The sequence below is a fragment of the Cibotium barometz genome, chromosome 1 (assembly GCF_041138505.1).
Source record: "Cibotium barometz isolate CiBa-2024 chromosome 1, ASM4113850v1, whole genome shotgun sequence".
In the NCBI taxonomy this organism is placed as follows: domain Eukaryota; kingdom Viridiplantae; phylum Streptophyta; class Polypodiopsida; order Cyatheales; family Cibotiaceae; genus Cibotium; species Cibotium barometz.
The window spans coordinates 7,445,416-7,462,456 of record NC_141046.1 but is presented as its reverse complement, the minus strand read 5'-3'; the positions used below and the strand labels follow the sequence as shown (position 1 = coordinate 7,462,456).

Here is a 17,041-nt window from a genome sequence, read left to right as displayed (position 1 = left end):
GTAGACTTCCGGTTATCTGGATGACCGGCATAATCCGAATCCGTGTAACCATGCACTAATGCATCCTGTTTGCCAAAGCAAATGCACAAATCCTGTGTGCCCTTCAGGTATCTCATGACACCTTTCACTGCTTCCCAATGCTTCTTGCCAGGGTTGGCCATGTATCTAGAAACCACTCCCACTGCAAATGCAATGTCCGGCCTAGTGGCAACCATGGCATACATGAGACTGCCACAAGCTGAAGCATACGGAATCTTGGCCATATCAGCCCTGTCTCTATCCGATTGTGGGCTGTCCATAGCACTGAGTTTCACATATGGAGGCAAAGGAGTACTAGCTTTCTTCCCCCCGTCCATATTGAACCTCTGCAAGACCTTGCCAATGTATTCCTTCTGAGACAAATACAACACATGCTGATTTCTGTCCCGAAGTATCCGCATACCCAAGATGTGATTTGCATCACCCAAATCCTTCATATCAAAGGTTTGATGCAGCCTCTGCTTCAAGGCATCCATCTCTTTACGAGATTTCCCGGCAATCAACATTTCATCAACATACAAGATGAGGATCAATAGACTGCCATCCAAAGCTTTCTTGGTGTACAAGCAGTGATCTATGTCACTTCTCCTGAATTTCTGAGATTTCATGAATGTATCAAATTTATGATACCATTCTCTTGGTGCCTGTTTGAGCCCATAAAGACTCTTTTTCAGCTTGCATACAAGCTTCTCCTTTCCACTTACTGCATAACCCTCTGGCTGCTGCATATATATCTCCTCATGGAGATCACCGTGAAGAAAAGCAGTCTTCACATCCATCTGAATCAAGTCCAGATCATCATGCGCAACCAAAGCCAACACAGCTCTAAGTGTGGTCATTTTGACCACTGGAGAGAAGATCTCATCAAAGTCCACACCATATTCCTGCTTAAAGCCCTTAGCCACTAACCTGGCTTTGTATCTTGGCTTTGCATCTGATGCAACTTTGAGCCTGTATACCCACTTGCATGGCAAAACCTTCTTGTTTGCAGGCAAAGGCACCAACTTCCAAGTTCCATTTTTATGCAGAGAATCCATCTCTGACTTCATGGCACGCTCCCATAGAGCCTTGTCTGCCCTCTGTAAAGCCTCTTTGTAACATGAGGGCTCCCCACAGTCAGTGAGCATCAAGTAGTCAACCCCTGGAACAAACCTGTCAGGGGCTCTGGAGGGTCTAGTGGACCTCCGTACCCAATGACCATCATTTGCAGGTTGCTGTCCAGCCTGCATATCACCCATTGGTGGCTCCTGTTCCATGCCATAAGGCTGAAATATAATGCCCGGTATCTCCTCTAACTGTGGTATATCCATAGGGATATCTTCTGCCATCTCTGGCTGTCCATTTGGACCATTTTCAGCACCATTTAAGGGCTGGTTTTCTTGCTGTAATGGCTGATTTACAGCCCTTTGTTGTTGTCCATGATGTCCATCATCATCAAAGATGACTCTGCTAGGCTCCTGTTGCCTTGCAGGCTCCTTATACATGCATGTTTCATCAAAAATGACATCATTGCTGCGTATGATCTTTCTATTCATGGGATCCCAAAGTCTATACCCCATTTCACCTCTGTCACCATATCCTAGGAATATGCATTTATGAGACTTAGGATCAAGTTTGGTGCGCATTTCCCTGCGTATGTGCACGTACGCAACGCAACCAAACACTCTCAAGTGCTTGTATGACGGAGGCTTCCCTGTCCATACTTCTTCTGGCACTTTCCCACCAAGCCTCGTGTTAGGTGACCTGTTTATAAGGTGAACGGCTGTCATAACAGCTTCAGCCCAAAAACCATGAGGTAATGCAGCATGTGACAACATAGAACGGACCTTCTCCTGAATGGTCCTGTTCATCCTCTCTGCTGTCCCGTTTTGTGGAGGATCATAAGGAGTAGAGAGCTCCCTCTTGATGCCTTTAGCATCACAAAAGTCCTGAAACTGTTTGGACATGTACTCTCCACCATTGTTGGAACGCAAAGCCTTCAGTGTTTTGCCAGTTTGATTCTCAACAAGAGCAACAAACTTCTCAAACACTGAGAATGTATCACTCTTCAAACGAAGAGGATAAACCCACACCTTGCGTGTGGCATCATCTATAAAAGACACAAAATATTTTGCCCCTCCCAAAGAAAGCTGAGGCATCTCACATACATCTGTATGCACAAGCTCTAACTGAGCATCTTTCTGTCCAAGAGCTTTCTTGTGGGGGCACTGTAGTTGCCTACCATATATACAATGCTCATAAAACTGAAAACTTGAAAACTTTAGAGAAGGCAAGTAACCCAAACGAGACAATTGCTCCATTCCCTTGACACTCATGTGTCCCAACCGGCTATGCCACATAGAGATTTCCGGCAGCTCGGTTGCATTTACATTAGCATGGTGACAAACACCTGCATGCATGAAATAAAGAGTGTCCACCTTAGAGCCTCTGGCAACAACCAGTGAGCCCTTACTAATTTTCCACTTTCCACTACCAAATGTGGTAACATAATCAGCATCATCAAGGTGTCCAGTAGAAAGCAGGTTCTTCTTGATCTCAGGCACATGCCTGACATCATGGAGCATAAGCTGTGAGCCATCTGAAAATACAAGCCTCACATCACCTCTGCCAAGTATCTTGCATGCATGGTTATCACCCAAATAAACCACTCCTTCATTGCCAGCAGTATACCTGACAAACAAGTCTCTGCAACCTGTGACATGAAAGGAGGCACCTGAATCAATGATCCATGAGTGCATACCATGACCACCTGTAAGAAGTGAATGGGCATCAAGTGAAGACGTAAAGAGGACCTCATCCTCACTGCCACCTGCATGTGACACATTGATTTCTTCGATCTTGACTCCACTTTTGCCCTTTGGCTTTACATCTTTGGCTTCATCTTTATCTTTGTCTTTGCCTTTTCCCTTTTCTTTTTGATCATTTTTCCATTTGTAGCATTGCTTTTTAATGTGTCCCTTCTTGCCACAATAATGGCATTCCAAATCCTTTTGGAGCGAGACTTGCTCCTTCCCCTTTCTTGGCTTTTCCCCCTTTGCTGGGATCTCCCACGTGCATTCATTGCATTGGACTTTCCAACAGAGTTGTTTTTCCTGTTCATCTCTTCTTGAAGAAGAGCACCCTCAACATCTGCATATGACAGCATAGCATTCGAATTGCTAGTGGCTGTCCTAAAGGTGTCCCAACTCTCTGGCAAAGTGCATAACAAAAAAGTGGCTTTGAACTCATCGTCCATTGCCAATTTTTGATTAATGACCTGGCTGACAATACCATTAAACTCATTTAGATGGGCTGTCATAGACGCCCCTTCCTTCATCTGAAGACCTATGAGTTTCTTCAACCAATACACTTTGCTTGAGGCACTTTGTTGGGCATACAAGTCCTGCAATCTCTGCCACATTCCCCAAGCTGTCTTCTCTTCACGAATGCTGAAAAGTAAAGAGTCTGACACAGACAACATGATAGTAGATCTTGCCAGCTCATCCATATCTTCCCACTCTTCAGCAGTAAGAGAAGCGGGCATTACACCCCTTTCTTTGATAGGCTTGTGCTGCTTTTTCTGGAGCAACACATTGTAGCACTGGGTTTGCCAAATATCATAATTATTCGAGCCTTCAAGCTTCTTGATGTGAAGCAATGAAGAGCTCTCACCTGTGGTTGCCATAGCAAAATGCAACCTGTAAATGCCTGACTCTCTGCAAAGTGTGCAAACACTGCACCAAAAGCACACAAAGTGCTCACAGTTTTTCTCCCAAGCTTTATCTCCCATTGCGGAAGCAAGAATGCAACTTTTCTCCCACTTTTTGTGATGAAAACACCAAAATCTGGTTGCTGCAGATTTTGGACAGCACCTCAAATGTGCTCTTTTGCCCTTCAAAAGTACTGTACAGCAGTACCAAGTGCTCACCAATGATGTACCAAACCTGTCCCGGCAAGTACAACAGCTGAAATTGAACCTTTTGGTCACTCAAAACAGTGTACAGCCATGCCAAAACATGCACAAAGCTGTGCCAAATCTGTACCAGCAGGTACAATAGTAATAAATGCTCTCCTGGCTGTCCAAATGAGTGAAAATCAGACTTTTACAGTCCTGTACACTGCATAAAACAGTCCCGAACAGAAATTGGGCAAAAGCCCCTTGACTGCAAGCTGATTTCTGAGGATTCAAGGCATAAATGTCTTGCCTGCTGCTTTGCCAAGCTCAACAAGCATACAAACTTGAAAATCCCTTGATTTAAGATCAATTTTTGATCATACATGGTACATTGACGCACATGAAGGCATCCAGAGTGTTCACGATGCTTCCCCCTGGCCACATATACATCAAATACATGAATGCCCCTTGATTTACAGGCACATTGAGTGCTTGTAAGGCATCAACACATTATCCACAGCATCAAATGCGATTTCCTGCATGCAAATCAACCAAATCGGCACAAAAGCCCCTTGATTTGCACTGCAATTTGCTGCAATTTTGCCCAAATGTGCGATTTTTCACATCATACAGCATGTATGAGTGCTTAATTGCACAATTACATCAAAAGCCCCAAATTTCGACATCCAATTTCCTGCAAATTGATCCTGATTTGACCAATTTCCTGCAAATTTATCCTGATTGTGACCAATGTCACCCAATTTTGCCAATTTTGCTCAAAAATTGAGCAATTGGGCACCTGTACCTGCTCAATTGTTGATTGTACTTGCTCAATTGCAAGTCCCAAAAAAAAATTGAAGCAAAATACCTTGTAATTTTTTGATTTTTCTCTGATTTGCAGGCGAATTTGGTGCTGATGCTTGATGCTGATGCTGATGCTGATGCTCCTGCAGCTGTGCAGGTAGGGACGGCTGGGTGACAAACTCCTGGTTTACCCTCTGCTGAAGAGCTTCAAGAGATTCCAAAAAAAAAACCCCAGCTTCGCTACTGTTAAAAGCGAGCAAAAGAGGCAAAGGAGTAAGGAGATGAACGAAAAACCACTCGTGCTGTTGACGTCCGCCAGCTACGCTCCTGGTTTCGCCTAGCGCCAGCCGACGCCCAGCGCTACACGCCTGGCTGCTTTCGCCTGTGTTGTGATGCAACGCCCGCCTGGTAGCGCTTGCAGCTCGATTGTGTATCCGCTCGACTGCCTGGGACTCTCGGATACCGCAACAGGTGTTCTCGACCAGACTTACACACCCGGCTTCATTAACCCCGTTAAACGTGACGTTCCCATGCCCACGACTGATTCGCTCGTGTTTGCCTGTGTTCGCTCCACGCTTACGCAGCCTGTTGACGCCTTGTTGACGTATTCGCATGCTTCGCCTAGCGTTTCGGCTCGCTGCTCACACGCTAGTCGACAGCTCTGGTGGCGCCTAACATGCCTAGTTGTATTGACGGGTAGTAGCGATGACCACTAGGCGCACTGTTTGCGCCCAGCACACAAGAACGAGTCGACCAAAGCTGCCGCCTGGGTTCCCTGTTGTGTCAACGCCTACTGTGCGCTGCCTGACTAGCTGGTCGCTTGAGTGCTTTGCTCACGCACCACAGCTACGCCTGCTGGATTCCCAAATGCAAAGACTGGCTGCCCGTAAAAGCCATCAATGCAAGAAACCCTATCGAGCAGAAGAAGAGATGAATAGCACCGCCTTCTAGGCTCTGATACCAGTTGATGGGGAGAAAACTAGAATTAGGGTTAGAGTTCATTCAGTCATGGGAGACATACACAGAGAAGCAAGGGAGAGAGAGAGAGAAAGAGTTGTGGGGATAAGTCAACTCATGAGGCATGAGTGTGTGACTCCCCTATCACACATGTATATTGCACTAGTACACATAGTGCACTTAGTACATTAAAAGTACTAAGTGTACTATGTACTATAACTTATGGGCTTGTACACACTATAAGGGTGGGCATAACGCCTTTACCCCAACAATGTGCATCAATATTTAGATGACCACCATGAGTTTATAACTTGCACTTTCTTATAAGGTGAATTTGGGCATGTTCCTGGACTCATCTAGGTATATATATATATAAATATTTAGAGTCTATGTATAGAGATATATGTTTATCTTTGAGTTTTTTACAAAACCTCTCAGACGGCGTTTCATGCATGGACTGAAACCACCTGAAACCTCCTGAAACTCGTTTCGAAACTCCCCGTTTCAAAACTCCATGGCGACCATGTCAATGCTCTAGAATGGAAGGAGTAAGCTCCAAATGACAAGTGGCTACTTTAATTGACAAGTGTTAGCTAAATTGACTAGCGTAAGGTGAAATGACAAATGTAGGGACACTTGTCTCATTCTAGATGCTACATGTCCCATTCTAGGTGCCACATGTCTTAATTTAAGAGGTAATTCTTTCATAACCTTCTATGCTAAAAATATCGCAACTCGTAAAGAATTTGACAAAGGTGCTTTAGTAAGTCTTGATTCTTGCGAAAATCCGGAGGTTTTGATGCGAATGCAATTTCCATTAGAGTCTGCCAGGAGTTGCATGCTTTGGGTCCAAAAAGGCTTCGTTGTAAATATTCACCTGTTCATGGTTTGTTCAAATGATTTGAGCATCTAAAGGTGATGAGATTGTGCCAATGGAAGAGAGATCCCTAACCTCGAGGACATGACTAGGTATATTCCTATGGAACTTGAGTTGGTTTTGGATCAACATACTAGACGGTCTCAGTATACCATCTATTCATGGTACGTGATCAAATGGAAAGGACATTCTACATGGGAGTCATTGCTGAAGAAGTATGTTATGTCCTAAGGCTAACCTAGGTTAAGACCTTAAAGTTAGGCTATTATGAGTTAGTTGAGGGAGAGCTCCTCAAACCTGGACTTGAGGCCTTGAGAGTTCTCGGTGCTAACATCCAAAGGGTGTGTATTGGAGGTATGGGATGCTGGGGACTTTACACGTAGAGCCATGTCTCTGATACTACTATCCCCCTATACTCAGGGGTGAGCTTGAATGGCTCTATGGTTGGGTGGTGAGCTAGAATGCGTGAGTCAATGTGTTTTCCTTTTTGTTTATACTTATTCACAGGGTCTGTTAGTCTGGGGGATTGACACTACTTATAACCACCTATTGAACCACCATTGCCATGCCCAGCTCAGCCCTACTGATAGATGTTTCACAGTAGCACCTATTTTTCTGCCCCTGAATTGGCTCCTTTGGCTACTGTTATTTTGTCAATAGAGGGCATCCAATATATCCCCTTGATATTGTTCCAAATCCATTTTGAAGACCCCTTTGTCCTCACTCAACAACAAAGGGGAGGAGCAAAACTTTGGAAGGGGATGTTAGAAGTCATCTCCTGACTATTTTTATACACCAGGGCCTTTGTTGTGGGTGTGCCCGCCCTTACGAGGTGTTTTCTCATTTTTCCCCACTCTCCGCATTTTCCCCCCATTTTTTCCCATTTTTTTGTGGCTTGGGAGGCAGCCCTGAGATGGCAGGAGGACCTAGTAGGCCGACTGATGGCACTGGTCCATGACTCCATTTATGTGATGGCCGATTGCTCACAACAACTGGCCGACTGGCTGCATTTGCTGGTCGTGGAGTTTCAGGGTCAGTCGACTGCCTTTAGCACAGGCTGACTGGGTATATGGGGCCATATAAAATGGCCCCCAGCCCATCTTCTTGTGTATATAGAGCAGAGTTACACGCCTCTATCTCTCTCTCTCTTGTGCTGTGATTTTCTGCATTGCGTTTTGCTCTTGTGTTCCCAGATCTGGTCATCATCTCTGCTGCGTATTTTGACAGGGGATTGCTCACCAGTGTCAGCTTGGGAGTTGCCGCCTCTCCACCAACATATTGAAGACCCTTGTGCTTGGTGCTGTTTTGACTGGCCCGAGGTTCCCACTGTGATGTACGGCAACTGGTAGAGGTAGGAGGTTCTTGGGGATTGGTTCATTGTAGAGACGGGGAAGCCGGTGGGGTCTCTTCTGCGTCCAAGGAGGGAAAGGACGTGGGAGAACTAGGGTGTCCAGCCCAGGAGTGGCCACATCCTAGTGGGAAAGCACCTTGTGATTTTTGGCTCTAGGGGAATCCAGTAATCCAGCCGGTTGTCCCTTTAGAGGTGTTCATCATTGATTTTGCCATCGTATTGTCTTCTTGTGGAGAGGTGCCGTCAAAGTTTCCCAGTGGATTTCTTCCTTGCAAGTAGTTGGAGTGAGTAGGACACAAGTATGGGCACCCCAATAAGTTGGGCCCTGGTCACTTTAAAATATTGTGCACTCACTCATTATTATGTGTGAACCTGTAAGCCTTATAAATTCAAAGGTTGGAATAAAAACATTAAAATAAATGAATGAATACATCATACTTACCACCTGTTCACATGCAATAAAACATGTCAGAAGACAAGGCAAGCTTCATTGCTCACTGGCAGGTGTCCCCGCTTAGTAAGTGGCACATCATAGCAAGCAAACACACAAATACAAGTCACGCGAAAACAGTTTCAGACATGCAAAGATGGATGCATGTGCACATGTAATGGATGAAATCTCCCTTTCATGAAACTTGTACAAGATATTTTGGTCGGGCACGAATCTGGCACGACCGAATGTGAAAACCTTGGCCTTCCTATGGAGTGACAATCCCATAGGCAAGACACGATACAAACACGGGTCCTTCCACGGAGTGGCAGTCCCATGGACAAAACACACCATCCTGGCCATGCTCGGGTGGCACAATACAGGCTCCCGTCCATATGACACGATCCTGGTCACACACGGGTGGCACGAAACTGTCTCCCGTTCATGTGACACAAAATAACTGGCCCTTTCACATGAGACACTGGCCTGGCCTCATGTGAACATAGCACAAATCTGGCCACTCCAAGGAGTGACAGTCCCATAGAAGTGGCACTAGAAATGGAGATGGACCAAATGGGTGGCCAAATGGTGACATCCCCCCCCCCCCCCCCCCCCCCCCCCCCCCCCCCCCGCCGCGCGGTTTGTCCCTTTCACCGTTAGCTTCTGTTAATCAACTACTCGACCACAAGCTCCATAGTCTAGGTGACCTACTCAATCCGGAATACAAGAGGAAAATGTTCGAAGCTGAAAGCCTCAAGGATAATAATAGTCACTGTGATCCTTGGCCACATGTTTTATTGCAGAATAGGTTAGAGATATGCTCATGCAATGTCAATGAGCGATTTCCATCAAAATTTTCGATACTAGGTTGTAGACGATGATGCATGTCTGTGTCAATCATAGTCACAGGAAACGGCCGTTTGAATCCCTAGAAACGCTTTTCTCCGTTTTAGGACCCCATACGTGGCTGTTTCTCGTTTCCCAAGTGATATTACCATAGGAAACGGCCGTTTCCACCCCTAAAAACTTGTTTCCCTGTTTCCATTCCTCGTCCGTTTCTCGTTTCTTGTTTCTGGTGACTAGTGTCAATAGTGTTTTGTTTTATTTTGGCATGATAATTGCTGAAGAATGGCTTTTTTGATTTGATAAGTGGTGCGTCAGGTGCGTATCATTGGTGTTGAGCCTTCAGATGCAAATGCTATGGCTTTATCTCTACACTATGGTGAACGCATTATGCTGGAGCATGTTGGGGGATTTGCAGATGGAGTGGCTGTGAAATGTGTCGGGAAGGAGACATTTGACATCTGCAGAGACTTGGTTGATGGAGTGGTTCTTGTGAGTCGAGATGCAATTTGTGCTGCTATCAAAGTAAGGACCTACACAGTTTCTGTTTCTTCTTTGCTATTGCCTCTTGTTGTGTGTTCTCGGAAAGTATCGTGGCTCACTTCTCTGTATATCAGGATATGTTTGAAGAGAAAAGGAGTATTCTTGAGCCAGCAGGTGCCCTTGCCTTGGCTGGGGCTCTGGCTTATTGCAAGTACTATGGCTTGTCTGGTGAAAATATAGTCGCTATAACAAGTGGGGCCAACATGAACTTTGAACGGCTGAGGCTGGTAACTCAGCTTGCTGATGTGGGTGCTAGGAAAGAAGCTGTGTTTGCCACATTCATTCCTGAAGAGCTTGGATCTTTCAAAAGATTCATGGAGCTGGTATTGACTCCACTCAAAAGTCTCATTTTTTTGGTGCTTTGCTCATGGATTTGAATCGATGTTTCCAAGGAATGCTGTTCACCTTGATGCATGCAGGCTAAATCGCAAGAATAATCAAATGGGCTCTGTTTTGTTTTTTTTATTTTTATAGGTTGGCCCTATGAACGTTACAGAATTTAAGTATCGGTATGATGATAGCAAGGACAAAGCTCTTGTCCTCTGCAGGTAAGGATCTGTTTTAATTTTCATGTGAGAAGAGTTGCAAAAGTGCTGCTGTACTGGTAAAGAGAGGGTCGAGCACATTCAATGATTTATTTGAACGACAGCAGGTTTAGTCCTTATGTCTTGAGTCATGGTTTGTCAAGGCACTGATGTAGAAAGAAAGAAAGAAAGAAAGATTTTATTAACGTCTTCCAAAAGACCGAACTCGGCCTATGAGACAAATCAGTGTACCTGTGTGGGGTATCCTCTGTCATCCCAACAAAATGAAAAAGTACTGAACTAAAAAAACTGAATCTGAGTGTGCAATAAGTACAATGAGTGGGGGAGGTGATGGAGCTGCTCTACTAGGAGAATGCAAAGCTATATGCATGGAGTATACAATCATGATATGCAACCTAGCTAGCTCCATCCTGTACCATACTGGGGGTATAGAATGGTATACATCAATGAAGGGGGTGTCCACAGCTCCCTGAAGGACATGCCTGGGTCTGCTTTGAAGCGAGCCAGTCGCTCCGCACCCTCTCTGTGAAACTGAGCTCTGATCTCTGTCATCTCTCTCTGGTAGAGGCGCGGTGTCCGAAAGCCAGGTGTCCTCTGTCTCCTGCGGGCTCTGACTGTCTCTGCTCTCTGGAGAGTAACTCCCTGCTGTGTAGGGGCTGGGAGTGGGGTGGATCTCTGAAAAAATGTAGTAATCTGTGTCTGTCGTCCCCCCTCTGGAGCTGTCTCAGCCTGTAATGATGTCTCTCTGTGACGCTGTATGTCTAGAATGAATCTCCCCATGCGCTGGTCTGCTGCCTCAAAGATCTGGCGTAGGGAATGTGGCTCTTTGAATAAAATGGGATATCTATCTCTGATGGCTGTATATGCTCTGCATCTGCATACATAATGCTCCTCACTCTCCACCTCCTCTCTGCACAATCTGCATACCCTCTCCTCTCGGGGGATCCGTGCTGCTCTGCCAGTCTCGATCTCCAATCGATGTGATGAGACTCTAAGGTGACCAATAGCTACTCGGGCCATGTATCTAGGCCTCTCTATAAATCCATCATCAGTGATACTCATGAAGTGATCTCTGTAGTATAGCATCTTCGGTGGAAGAGGCTGTGTAGGTGATATCCATGTCTCTAGTGTATAGAGCTGCCATAGGTCCTGTCTCAATACTCTGTTCCTCTCACTATGAGAGAGACGGATATGTGGTGCATCCCTGTCATACTGGAAGGGCGGTAGATGATCCATGTCTAGGCCATGCTGTGAGAACCAATGTGTGACTTGTGCATACCATGATCCTCTGTCTCCTGCCTCAGCTAGCTGTCTAGATGCCTCAAAAGCTCTGTATGACAATCTGTCCTGTGGCATCTCTCTGAATCTGTCTAGCAGGCATATAGTGTGGAATATGGCCTCTACCATCATAGGAGGTGCAGCAAACCCTGCTCGGATAATGTCATGAGGTACTGACGGTTTGCTGCGTATCATGCGTGCCATTCTGAGGGCCTGTGGTCTCTCTATCTGTGTCCACCAATGGGTAGCAAGTCCTGGCGTCCATACCGCTGTCCCATACATCAGTGCCGGTGTGACTAATATGTCAAATAGCCACCCCTTCGTCCGGGGCTCCTGAAAATGCGCCTGGTGGCACTGTCTCTCTAGCATAGCCAATGTTGCATATCCCCGTGTCAATCTGGCTCTGGCTGCTGAACCCATGGTGAAGCGCGTGGCTGCTGCTGTTGCAGAGAAGGTAACCCCTAGGTACACGTATGATGTCACCATCTCCACCTGGCGTCTTGCGAGAGTGAATGTCAGCTGACTCCTGTCCTGTCTCGATGTATGAAAGACCATAACCTTGGTTTTCCCAAGGTTCACAGTAAGACCCCTCTGTGTGCAGAAATCATGGAGTGCATGTAGATGCTGCTGTAGACCTCCTGGAGACTCAGACACTAATACAATATCATCAGCATAAAGCATAATATGTACTGAGCTACCTGCTAGATCAACTCCATCTCCGCCTCCCCGTGTAATGAAGTCAACCACCTCATCAATGTATAACCCAAATAGCGTGGGGGAAAGTGGGCATCCTTGCTTCACACCAATGGTGCTAGCAATAGTCTCGGACATACCTCCCGGGCATCTGACTCGCCCAAAAACCTGCTCATATAATGCATAGATGCCCCATGTCATATCTGCTGGTATGCCAAGAGACTGCAGGCGCTGAAAGAGCCTCTCTTGTGGTACTGTGTCAAATGCCTTGCGGAAATCCACAAAGCAGCAATAGAGCTTTCTCTTCCTCACTCTGGCCTGATCAATCATACATCTCAAAGTGAATACATGGTCAGTGGTAGAGAAAGCTCTCCTGAAGCCTGCCTGCCCTGATGAGCGTAAACGTGCTTGCTCAGCATATAAGCTAAGCTCTTGCTCCAACACTGCACCATAGAGTTTGGCCAACACGTGGCCAACCATAACCGTCGTGTAGTTGCTCCGATCGAGCATATCCCCTGTTTTGTGGATCGGCACAATGGTGTGCATCGTCCACTCCGCAGGCAAACCCTCTGCTAGTGTCCTGTTAAATAGGTGTGCAAGAAAAGGAGCCAAAGAATCTACTGCATATATGAGATGCTCACCTTGTAGGTCCATATGGTCGGCGGCCCGTCCATGCTGTAGGCGGCGGATAGCTTCCTTTACCATCGAGTGGGTAAAGAAGCTAGCTGTGGTAGGTCGAGGCTCCTGTGGCTGAGGTATAGGTGGCTGCTGTGGGGCGTGGTATAGGCCCTCTGCATATGTGTGCCATGTCTGTGGGTCTGCAATGGGTGTCGGTGTCCGGGGCTCTATGAAATGCCGCCATGAGATAGGGCTATCTCTACTCATGAAGAAATGAAAGATCTCTAGCTCCTGTATCTCTGCGAAGGCCCGCCTTCTGCAGCGAGTAAGTCTCCTCATCTCTCTCCTCGACTCCTCCTCTGTGATGGCTCCCAAGGCTCTCTGTATGCGGAGCCGTGAGTATAGGGCTCTGCACTCGTCATCATACCATCTGTTTTGGGGCATAGTCCCAGATCTTGCAGGCTCTCCTGAGTGGACACGATGTGGGAAGCTCTGTAATGCAGCCGTGTGTAGGAGTGATGCCAGCTGGGCTGTAATGGTATCCATAGGTGCCAGGGGATCCATGAGTAGGAGCCCATCCTCTACTCTGCCAGTGTATATGTCTGGCATGTCATGTGTGAAGTAGATGGTAGTGTGTGGCGTCGATATGTGGGGGCTGGTGATACTGGTGATCCGGCTAGTGAAAATGCCAAGTATGTATGATCTGCCCCAATAGGACGAGGTGGGATGGAGAATGAGGTGACAAGCTGTGATGCCTCCAAAGATCCCATAATGTAGTCCACCACCGTGCCTCCGGTCCGTGTATGACTCCCAGGTGGGAAGCATGTCAGCCCTCCTGATCCCGGCCACTGTAGCATCCCGTTATAAAGAATGAGACGATGCCTGGCTCCCAACTCTAGTAAGTGGTCCCCATAATGTCCTCTGTCTGGTCCAGTGTCCTTTGATGCCCAACTAGCCCCTATCTCCTCTGGATCCACAGGGTGGAGGATCTCCATGTCATCAGTCATACACCTCACATTGTCTGCTCTGTGTGGGCATTGAAGTCAGCCGTAAGAAATACTTTCCCTAGTGTAGAATAATACATACTCTCCTTTGACAGACAAGTGTATGGCGAGGCTCCTGTCTCCTCCTCCTGTGGCATGTCCTCTGTAATGACATAGGAGGATCCTGATGGAGGAAAGTAACATAGGGCTATGTATATAACCCTGTCCTGTGAGAGCTGTAAGCTGATCCACATGTATCTGGCCTCTGGATCCTGTGCTACCACTCTCAGTCTCCCCTGTAGCTCTCGTCTGAATAGAATTGCTACTCCCCCCCAACCCTCTCGAGGTACCCTGGCGTGTGGTCCTCCTGTATGCTGACTTCCACTGGAATCCCTCTTTTTTTTTTTTTTGGGGGGGGGGGGGGGGGGGGGGAAACGATCCTTCTATTAGTTAATGAGAAGACGCCATAAGGCTACAAAGCTCACCTCACAAGGAGGGATAATAAATACAGTGAACACCGGAGCTCCACCCCCGTGGCTGGCCGCTCTCTGGGGGGGGCTACCTAGTAGTACATGCGGGAGGTGAGAAGAGCCAAACTGGAGGCCTGTAGTGCCAAGTGACATCCTCGCCCCTCGCGGTGAGGAAAGGGCCAAGCTGCAAGTGCGGAGGAACGCCTTGCGGCGATCTCTCATGCGATCCGAGTCGCCCTGAAGTTTCTCCGAGTGTCCTCTCAAGGTGTGAATGATGTCCACCCAGAGAGCCTGTATGACCTCCGCTGGTGGAGTCGCCTGGCGGTCTATGGCCTCCCTGCATCGGGCTCTCCATATGTGCCAAGCCGTCATGCTGTTGATCATCTCCCATCTGTGTCCGTCCCCTTCCTGGGAGACTGCCGAAGAGAAGTCTGGCGTCGGAACCACCGCTCCTACATCCCGTATGTCGACACTTAGGAGTGTCATTGCATTGGCTGCACATCGTGGTTGGGTTATTCATCAGTTGGACATCAAGACTGCTTTCCTACATGGGGACCTCGAGGAGGAAGTTTATGTACATCAGCCCATAGGTTTTGCAGAACATGGTCATGAAGGGAAAGTATGCAGGCTGAAAAAGGCCTTGTATGGTTTGAAACAAGCTACACGAGCTTGGTATGCAAAGATAGATGCTTTCCTGCTCACTCAAGGTTTTGTGAATAGTCCATCAGAAGCCACTTTGTATGTAAAGAAAGAAGAGAAAGATCTGCTGGTCATCAGTCTTTATGTAGATGATCTTTTGCTCATGGGATCAAATGATGACAAAATTGCAGCTTTTAAAGAGATACTGCAACAGACATTTGCCATGTCTGATTTGGGGCCCGTACACTACTATTTGGGCATATAGTTTGTGCAGGATAACATAGTCATTGGGTTGTTGCAATCTCAGTATGTTGCTAAACTTCTGGAGAAGTTCAAATTTCAGGATTGCAAGCCTATCAGCACTCCTATGGAGCCTGGGATGAAACTGTCACTACAAGATGACAGTATTTTATTTGATGCCACTACATATGCTGAGGCTGTTGGGTGTCTTATTTACTTGTGTACTACACGGCCAGATATTCAGTATGCCGTATCTCAGTTGAGCAGATTCATGCATAGCCCGCGATTGTTACATTGGCAAGCTGTGAAGCGTGTCTTTCGGTATTTGCAGGGTACCTTGTCTCTTGGATTGCTTTATCCTGAGGGGGGTGACATGCAGCTATATGCTTACAGCGATTCAGATTGGGCTGGTGATTTTGATACCAGACATTCCACTAGTGGAATTTGTTTCTTTCTTGGCTCTTCATGTATTTCTTGGCTAAGCAAGAAACAGACCACAGTGGCCACTTCGTCTTGTGAGGCAGAGTACAGAGCAGCCTACACTACTACCGTTGAGTGCGTGGCTGCGTCGTCTTATGACTGATATGGATATTTCAGTGGAGGAGCCTACACCTATCTATACTGATAGTCAGAGTGCCATTGCCGTGGCCAGGAATCCTGTGTTTCATGCTTGCATGAAACACACTGAGATTCACTATCACTTTGTTCGGGAGAGACTCCAGGCAGGTGATATCAGTCTGATTTACTGCCCTACAGATCAGAATGTGGCAGACATGTTCACCGAGGCACTACCACGTCCGAAATTTGAAGCATTCCGCACTGCTTTGAATTTGTTTCCTTTTGGTGGATGATGTACAGTGATCACATATCACTCCAGGGGGGTTTGTTGGGTTTTATGCTGTGTATGCACCCAGGGGAGTGCTAGTGATCATCAGTAGGTTACTGGGGCACTTTTTACTTCAGTTAGTGGAGGTTTTTTCCCCCAGTTTAGCTTAGTTTCATTTATAAGTGGTTTGGTCCACCTGGCACAGTTTATGGCCGGACCATGTGAACACACTTTAGGTCACATCTTTTATATGTGGCTATTGTACTCCTTTTTATCATTATCATCATATGAGTAAACGTGTTCCTCTCTCTCACACACATGCCTCTTGTTGGTGTACCTTCCAAAACCCTAACCCTAACAACCATTTCCCCCCTGTTCGCCTCTGCCCTCGTCGCCCGAGTTCGCCTCTACCCTCGCCGCCCCTGTTCGCTGTTAATCTCTCTACTGTCGCCGCCCGAAATTGTCTGCCCTCGCCTCTGCCCTCGCCGCCCCTGTTTCGCTGTTCGCTACTGGTCACCGCCTGCTTTTCGCTGCACTGTTCGCCGCTTGCTTCACTTCGCTGTTCCCTGTTCGCTTCGCGCCTCTGTGCGTAGCCACCCTCTCTGTTCGCTACTGGCGCCCACTACTGCTGGCGCTATGCTGGCCCGCCTGCATGTCCGGTAGGCCCTGCATCCCCCTTTCCCCTCCCACCCTTGCTCAGGCCCCCAAGGCAGCAACATAACTCTCTCTCTCTCCTGAATCTCGAGGAATGGCCCCGAGTCTCCAAGAGAAACTCGAGGCCTTCGAGACGGCAATGAAGGCACTAATCAAGGAGAATAAGAAGACATCCGATTCCAACCTCAATGAGGTGGAGAACAAACTACACCGGCACATCGTGGCCCTCGAAGCACGGGTCATGGACCTTGAACAAGAGAACACGGCACTCAAGGAGGAGGTGAGTGCATTGAAAGTGGATCTGGTAGCCGTCAAGAACACCGAGAAGGAAGAAGGGGAGATCAATGAGAACACTCTCACGGCCATCAAAGAAGAGA

General features: G+C 47.2%; 1 protein-coding gene across 1 annotated transcript in view; it reads left to right on the top strand.

The window, feature by feature from the left end:
• LOC147641566 (threonine dehydratase 1 biosynthetic, chloroplastic-like) overlaps nt 1-17,041 on the top strand; it is an 89,485-nt gene that overhangs the window by 63,292 nt on the left and 9,152 nt on the right. Inside the window, exons 4-6 of the mRNA XM_086789153.1 lie at nt 9,494-9,700; nt 9,793-10,041; nt 10,193-10,266. Of these exons, the coding sequence (XP_086645279.1) occupies nt 9,494-9,700; nt 9,793-10,041; nt 10,193-10,266 (530 nt within the window). The remainder of the gene's footprint in view (nt 1-9,493; nt 9,701-9,792; nt 10,042-10,192; nt 10,267-17,041) is intronic.